The 9,051-nt window shown below is 43.7% G+C and overlaps 1 protein-coding gene across 1 annotated transcript in view; it reads left to right on the top strand.

The window, feature by feature from the left end:
• The window catches only part of grid2ipb (glutamate receptor, ionotropic, delta 2 (Grid2) interacting protein, b), a gene marked incomplete at its 5' end in the record, with an annotated part of 42,959 nt that overhangs the window by 10,836 nt on the left and 23,072 nt on the right, over positions 1 to 9,051 (top strand). Inside the window, 3 exons of the mRNA XM_080790057.1 lie at positions 596 to 880; positions 2,592 to 2,677; positions 5,201 to 5,270. Of these exons, the coding sequence (XP_080646183.1) occupies positions 596 to 880; positions 2,592 to 2,677; positions 5,201 to 5,270 (441 nt within the window). The remainder of the gene's footprint in view (positions 1 to 595; positions 881 to 2,591; positions 2,678 to 5,200; positions 5,271 to 9,051) is intronic.

The following is a 9,051-nucleotide window of genomic DNA, read 5'->3' as shown; positions in this document are numbered from 1 at the left end:
TTTGGCACCACCAGCTTTCCAAGTTACTTATTTTTTCTTCTTCTAATCTATAAGGATTGACCGTCACCTCACGGATGGCATCAGCTCTATTATGTTACACATTACTTTTTATGGGGGTCTCACTCAGTGGAGTGAGTGAATTGGAGTGAATTTCGTTACTATGAGAGCAAACTATCGGTCCGGTTCATTGTCCCTCCTGGGCTCCCCCCGTACTGGATACGTGGCGAGCCGCTGACGTCTCTGGGCTGTTATTTTATCTGGAATTAGAAATTCAAGACTTCTTCTTTCTTGTTTGGTCATGGATTTGAAATAATCTGAGGGGAATTCACGAGGCAGAGACAGAGAATTTAGACTGCAGGCCAAAGTAATGCAGTCTCTACAGACAATACGTTGACTATTGACCCTCACAAACTGCGGCTGTTCCTTTCCCTCGCTCATCTCCACCACATTTAAAACGGATCTTCTTTACCAAGAGTGAATGGACGACAACTAGTCGACAAAAAGAACAAAACAAACTTTTCCCCTCCTATGCTGCTTTCTCCTCTCCTTTATTCTCCATACCTTCTTCTCATTCTCCTCCTGCCATGTTGAGCAGGATCTTCATCCCTAAGAAGCACCGGCAGCGCTTCGACGAGGCCATCTCGCAGAACCTCATCGAGCGCATCTACCGCAGCAAGAGCATCAGCGAGCCGCCGCGGAGCCTCCGCCGCAGCCGCAGCGAGGACCACCCCGACCGCGCCCGCGGCGGCCAGCGGGCCAGCTCCGTGCCGCGGGGGGACAACGGCGGAGAGGGGAGGGGAGAAGGGGGCGAGAGAGACCGAGACAGAGGGTACAGGAAGTCCACCTCTGGAATATCTGGACATGTGGGAGCCAATCAGAGGTGGGTATACGGGCCGGTGTCGGTGTGTGTACTGTATGAGTCATGCGTGGGAATCAGTTGTTTGTGTGCTGACATGCTGACGTGGTCCTCGCTGCAGCCACGTTGTGAGCTTGTAGATCTGTCTTGTGGACCATTTTCGCCAAATGTTTCGCCCCAGATTAGGGACACTAGGGTTCAAGTGGTTAAAGGAAAACTTTAGTTTTATTTTCAACCAAGGTTCATGTTTTAGGTTGTAATTAGAGAAAGTAAAAGATGAGGGTTAAACTTTTCTCATTTGCTGCATTATTTAGTTTTAGCTATTTTTGACAGGGGGGGGGGGGGGGCATTCGAACATGGGGCTAAATACGTATTGTTTTACAAAATGTTACGCCGATTTCTTTAATATTATTTACTATAGTCAATGTTCAAATCATGTATAGTTAAGACAAATAACACTCTTCCGTTACATTATATAAGTCCTTATGCTTATTTGTTCTAAAAGTGTGACTGGTAGCAATACAACCCAAAAGTCAACACAGTTTTGGAATGGTTACAATGTAAATGTAACAGCATAGGTAGGTATATGCACACATATTATCAGCTTAATTCAATAAAGGTTAAACACACACACTGACACAGAGACACCAAATTCTCACCCTGTTCCCCAGCCACACTTTCTGAGTAAGAACATCACAACTTTACTGTATAATCTAGAGTACACTCCACACAGACCTTCCATTCAACCAACCCATGGTCCTGTACATGTTTTACACACCATATATTCCGCCCCCTTCCCTGGTTACTCACTCACTTATCCTTGATGGAGTGTGAGTGAATGTCAAGTGTATTCATATTGGCTGGTCACATACCGTAATTATAGGACACAGCTCACTGCCGTATGCGACATAATGATGGAGGACAGCTCTCTGTGTTAGGTAAGAATACCTTTAGCAGCTTTAAGTGGCCATTGTAAGCTACACGCTGAAATGAACCGGCCACAGCCCTTCACGATGTCTAGTTCATAAATGTACGAACGTACGTTCATAAAACGCCCTTGGTACTTCCTGAATACCTACATTTTACTTCAGTATATCTCTACTGGCGAAATGTGGAATTGCAGCACTTTCATGGAGGTGGACGGACGTTCATGACGTCACGTGCGTAAGCCTGGACCTCAAAATGGAGGTCCGGGGCTAGGCTAGGCTAAACTTCCGCTCCGCTCGAGCCACTGTTCATAACGCTTTTCTTACTGCAATACTGTGGGGGATATCAAAGAATACATACATTCACTTTTCTTATTTTTGTACGGTATGTCCATGAGCCTCCTTTTTCATCTCGCATTGGTGTAGCCTTGAGTAGTTTCCATGGCGACAGATATAGGTTAGCGTTGGCATTTCCGCGTCATCACTTGATTCAGTTGAAGGTTTCACAGCTCCTTGACTAATAGGGGCAATACAGAGCAGCCTGTCTCTAATGTGACTCTAATGTTAGTTGCTTTTCCTGGTGTCCCTAAATTAGTCCCTTATTAGACAACCACAATGAAAACCAGCAGTACTGTTCCTTGGGACCAAAATTGTGAATCACAGCTAATATAAAGTGATACCGGTTTTTTTCATGGCGCTCTAAAGGTCTTTTCACAGGAAGCTACCTCTCTGAACTAATTTATTTATCATAGCCTTTCCTCTGTCTCCGTTTACCCCACTCTCTTCCCCCCACTCCCTTCCTCCCTCAGGACCGTTCGTGTCTACAGGGGAAAGAAAAGCTTTGGCTTCACGTTGCGAGGCCATGCACCCGTCTGCATCGATTCTGTCATCGCAGGTAGTGCTTCTGTTCTAAACTGTTGAGACTCCTATGCTTGACTCACCCTCCCTGTGCATGCATGCATGATTCAAAACTACCAGCTACAGTACTGAGATTCCCAACAGTGCATCGTACTCTAAAACCATGCTGTACCAGCCAAGTCCTGTACATCAGCAAAACAAATCTGGCTCTGGCCGCAGCCATGGGAACAAGCTACAGTAGTGCGCAAATCTATAATTGAGTTGTCAAGTTGGCGCGATACCAGGGAGTCAGGGACAGATAGTAAACAATGTTTCTGTGTGAAATTGAAAGAATACTGACTGTGCTTTGTGAGATGAACTCTTAATTAAAGTCTAATGTAATTTCATCTGGGGTTGCTGCTACACGTACAGTAAAGGTTCTGACACTGGGACATATGCACATCATATCACCACGCACGCACGCATGCACACATGCGCACACACACCTCAATAGTGCTTGTTGTAGCATTTCACTCTGAATCAGTGGTTCTCAAACTTTTTAAATTAAAGGACCCCCAGCCATAACTCTGAGAGTGTACAAATGGAAGGGTCCATTTGGTTTCATTTGTACTGTTGTACACTGTCAGAGTTTCAGACCTGTAAGCTACATTTTGGAACCCCCTCAAGGATGTCTACTGCTGAGCTAAGTTGGAAAGCCCATCTTTGCAGGGAGATATTGCGCTTTGAGCTTCATGCAGTATCATCCTCTTGTCAATTAGTGATCCCCAACCACAGGATCTAAATGTCTCAATAGAAAAGCAGGGAGACCACCTCCAAACATCACAGTTGTTCATTATATTAAAGTGGTTAAGTCTGTCTGTGGTTTCTATAGTGAAAAGTATTAACTCCATTGGAACACATTTTTCCCCTCCATTTCCTGAAAAGTACTGTTTTGGGCAGCAACGATATACAGTGTAGAACTGACCTCATGTCCATTGAGGAAGAGGATGCGATCACCTGGTTTCATACCACAGTCTTCAGCTGGGCTATCTGGGAGCAAGACGGGACATGGGAGAAAAAGGCTCATTAGCAGGAACATGCAGACAGACAGACAGACAGACATCTCGGTCCCTTTGTAGCGTTCTTGTGGAAACTCATTTTGAGAAGCTTCAGTTTTGAGTGACTTTCAAAGAATTTCAATTAAACTCAAATTGAAATACTACAACAAAGTAGATAGAAGAAATAGAGAAGAATATCCTGATGAATAATTTAGGAGAATACTGTAGATTTTCCACGTGTTTGCTCTGAGACGAGCGAAACACGTGGAGGGGGGGGGTTGGTGGGGATGGCATCATGCCTGCCCACCACCACCTCTGCTCAGGGGGTTGGTGGGGGTGGCATCATGCCTGCCCACCACCACCTCTGCTCAGGGGGTTGGTGGGGGTGGCATCATGCCCACCACCACCACCTCTGATCAGGGGGTTGGTGGGGGTGGCATCACGCCTTCCCACCACCACCTCTGCTCAGGGGGGTTGGTGGGGATGGCATCATGCCTTCCCACCACCACCTCTGCTCAGAGTTAGGGTTGGTGGGGATGGCATCACGCCTTCCTACCACCTCTGCTTAGCGGCGTCAGAAGCTGCTTGACTCTGTGGGCCTTTCAGAGCCCAATATGGAAATGGCGGGGGTGGAAACCCTTGAGGCTCCCGTCGTGACTCAAACAGAAATCCTTTTTTATTGATTGGTGTAAAGCTCTGCTGCTGCCACGCTAAGACTCACCGTGGTGGGAGAATGTGTCTACTAGAGATTACCACATGAATAGGCTGTTACGCAATATCCCCAGTGTCAGATAAGAGAGCGAGAGAGAAAGAGTACATGATATCTGATTTAAGAGAGAGTCAGTCAGTGCTGTGGCAAGCAGACAGGCAGCAGGTAATGCCTGAATGATGGGGCTAGCATGAGCGCTGTCAAAATGGAACAGTTGCCCCCCTCTAGCATTCAGAGACTCTCATTACACTGTGTAATAAGATTTAGCCTCACATCTCTGGAGAACAACCATTTGTTTTCACATGTTGGATATTGTTTGCCATTTGAAAACATCATTGCCTTCTATATAGGAAGGCATTTGTCAATACTATACATATTTTCAATATGCAGAACACCCATTCTGCCAATAAAGTGCCTAACTATACTAGTAGCAAAGCATATTATGTACTGTATGCATGTACAGTGTATGTACAAGTAGTATTTCTTATTCCCATGCCTATTTAATTAGCCTACTTACTGTAACCTGTTCCATTTCTAAATGGGCTTTACTGCACATTTACGATACGACCATAGTCATACTATATAAACGCTGGTCTAACCGTTTCATCAATCACTACTTTGTGTGTGTGTGTGCATGCGCCCGTTTGTGCGTGCGTGTGTGTGTGTGTATGCACTGTGTGTGTGTGTGTGTGTGTGTGTGTGTGTGTGTGTGTGTGTGTGTGTGTGTGCGTGCGTGCATGCGTGCTAGTTCTGCACTATCCCCAGAAGACATGCCTAATGAGCCTTTTTCTCCCATGTCCCGTCTTGCTCCCAGATAGCCCAGCTGAAGACTGTGGTATGAAACCAGGTGATCGCATCCTCTTCCTCAATGGACTGGACATGAGGTCAGTTCTACACTGTATATCGTTGCTGCCCAAAACAGTACTTTTCAGGAAATGGAGGGGGAAAACTGTGTTCCAATGGAGTTAATACTTTTCACTATAGAAACCACAGAAAGACTTAACCACTTTAAAAACATATGCATGGGATAAACATATGCATGTTTCTGCAACTTTGTCTAGTGAATAAATTGTTACATTCGGCGAACATTCAGTGAAAATTGGCAAAAGTCGTAGAGTATGTTAACACTGAGCGGCAAGGACGGAGTTTACAATTAGTAACACCCAGCGCTCAGGACGGAGATTAATAAAAAGGACGGAGATTACCGATATCAAAACCGATTGCTCCACAGGCTGGGAGCGTCTGTTGTGCAACATTCAATGTTATTTTCCGGTCATCGAAAATGTTTTAGCCGACGAGACCGAAAATCTTAAAATGTGAATAACTCTTGATATAAATCATTCCGTCCAATTCTAAGCAAAGATTATGTGTGGTCCCGTCGCTAGTCGCATTAGAATGAATCATACCTCCTGTTGTTGTCGTTCGCCTCAGGGGTGTTTTGGCTACATCAAGCTACTTCAGTTCAGCTACATCCGGGATAGCACCTGGTCCGTCGCTAAATGTGCTCTGCTGCTATAAATCGCGGGGCACTCTGATTTAATGGATTAAATAACCCCGGCGTTCGGGGTGTATTATATCATATATACAAGTGAAAAGGTGTACCCATACTCATTCTTCATGCTCTATCTCCGACCGAACCACACTTTTACCACACATCTCTATATGCAAAATAAATTCGCCACCCTCCCCGAACTGACATAGCCTATTTTTTAGCCGTTCAAGTTTCTTATTTACTCTGCAAATATTACTTTTATGAAAATCACGATCGAGCCAGCAGATAAACGGGTGCCACAACACGCCGAGAAACAAGGAATTTAACCACGCTACTTGCATACACTGCAACTCGCTTACAATTCGCAAACCTGGCAACACTGCCTGCCTCTTACGTCACCAGCTCTGCTCCTCCTGGCCTCCGTAGTCCGTCGCGCTCACAATCTGTCGCAGCCATCTTGCTTTTCTTTTGGATGGGCGAGTGGACATTTAATGCTAATAAATTAATTATAGGTCCAGCAAGCAAATCATGATGGTCTGATTGTGCTCAATAGGTCACAATAACATTCCGAAATTAGGTGTTGTGTTTTGTATGGCATTTTCCCCAGTAGTAGTTGCATATCTATCTCAGCTTTTGCCTGATAGCACACATGCTAACGTCAGCAGCCATAGCAACATACAGTGTGCGCAGACATAACATGAGTTGTTTACAACACAAACACACGGCCTTTTCACCACGCAATACACACAACAGCTCGGGAGTTATTAAACCGAACGTGGACGCTGTTTCAGTGTTACATTTGCTGCGCATATCGGAATAATTGTAACGGCATGCATGATAAATGTAACAACGCTAAAAAACACCATTAAACATATCGTTTTCACCTTAAAGCTATTACATTTCATTGAAGCAACTCCTTAGCATTGTTTTCAAACCATGGATGTGATAAGATAATGTATCAAACATAAGGGAAATATTAAATAGGATCGGGTGTACCAGTTTGGCCATTTCTTTTTTTTCAATGGGGCAATACATTGATTAAACAAACGTTTGATTGATTGAGTTGTACAACGTTATACAACCCTAAACTAATTTTAGAATACACTACACAATACAATACAATTTTAGAACATATTTTGCACGTTCCATTTTTTTACTCAGAGATCCCTTTAGCTACACATGTAATATTTCCAGGCAACGGACCTACACATGTCAGCTACCATAAACCACTTCAAGTTATTAGGACGAAATAACTGACAGGAGTGACGGTGCTGTGCTGTGAGTAAACTAATAGGGGAGAGCCGCCAAGGATGTAACATTTTGCACGTTTCATTCTTTTACTCAGAGATCCGTTTAGCTACACATGTAATATTTTCAGGCAACGGACCTACACATGTCAGCTACCATAAACCACTTCAAGTTATTTTTTTGATAAAACAGGTCGGGAGTTATTCAACCGAACGTGGACGCTGTTTCAGTGTTACATTTGCTGCGCATATCGGATCAATTGTAACGGCATGCATGATAAATGTAACAACGCTAAAAAACACCATTAAACATATCGTTCTCAGCTTAAAGCAATTACATTTCATTGAAGCAACTCCTTAGCATTGTTTTTATACCATGGATGTGATAAGAAAATGTATCAAACATAAGGGAAATATTAAATAGTATCGGGTGTACCAGTACCAGTTTGGCCATTTCTTTTTTTTCAATGGGGCAATACATTGATTAAACAAACGTTTGATTGATTGAGTTGTACAACGTTATACAACCCTAAACTAATTTCAGAATACACTACACGATACAATACCATTTCAGAACATATAATATTGGCCAATATGTCAAATATGTAAATATTACATATAATGGCATTGAATGGAAGCGGACCATTTGTAACACATGTTACAAATGACCCGCTTTTGCAAGTTTTCTTTGCAGTTGCTTACAGACCAGAATGAACGTGAATTCCGTCTAAACACGATGCAAACTAATGAAGAACATAAGCATGAACACATCCATGTGGATTTTTATTCACCAACACCAAAGACAAAAATTGTACCACACATATACTCCAGGTGTAAAATTAGACGCATTTTGAAGGTAAACACTTCAAACTTCAAACTCCTGGCCACGTAGAGTACGTTGCTGTACACATACTGACGCGATGGCGTCATGGTGGCGTTGACCAATCAAGATATAACGTCCATGTTACAACCGTGAAGCGTTACAACCTTGGCGGCTCTCCCCTACATTTGTTACTAACATTAGGTTGTGGCGAAGTAGACACGTGGCCAGCAGATACTGTGTTTTGGACAAACAGGCTAGGTATTGGTGTTGATTTGGGTCAACTGGACAAACAGCGTGGTGTTGTTTTGTGTCTGTGTTTGTGTTGGAGCGCCTCAGTGTGGCCGTACAGGTCATGTGCAACCTCTTCCACAGAGAGATGGAGACACTAAATCTCAGCTGGACAAACATGTTTGCATGCATGCATCGCTGCCTTGCATGCTGTGTGCTACTGTTGAGTCTGTCACTTACTTTGACTGATTTATGGCATTGTCTTTCTGTTAAAATCCAACTATGTTAATTTAAGAACTCTGGGCATATAGGTCATTGTTTATTCACTGTGCACACGTGTAGCCTATTGTATGTCAGACTGTATGTCTGTCCCACAGTCACAATCCTTTAGTACTTAGGCTGTGGAAATATTCAGGACAAAACAATGGTACATTTCCAATAACCCATTCGTTACTACATGTGGAGTCAACTCCCGCCATTTATTTCTTCCCATAGTGCGTGGCAAAGTCGCTCTGGGATGAGTGCGCGCGTAGCGCGCACGAAATTCTAGTAATGAACAACTGTGATGTTTGGAGGTGGTCTCCCTGCTTTTTGAGACATTTAGATCCTGTGGTTGGGGATCACTAATCACTAAAAGAGGATGATACTGCATGAAGCTCAAAGCGCAATATCTCCCTGCAAAGATAGGCTTTCCAACTTTGCTCAGCAGTAGACATCCTTGAGGGGGTTCCAAAATGTAGCTTACAGGTCTGAAACTCTGACAGTGTACAACAGTACAATTGAAACCAAATGGAACCTTCCATTTGTACACTCTCAGAGTTATGGCTGGGGGTCCTTTAATTAAAAATGTTTGAGAACCACTGATTCAGAGTGAA

This window comes from Protomyctophum bolini (genome assembly GCF_963924005.1).
Source record: "Protomyctophum bolini genome assembly, chromosome: 18".
NCBI lineage: Eukaryota > Metazoa > Chordata > Actinopteri > Myctophiformes > Myctophidae > Protomyctophum > Protomyctophum bolini.
This window is presented reverse-complemented; position numbering and strand designations above follow the sequence as displayed.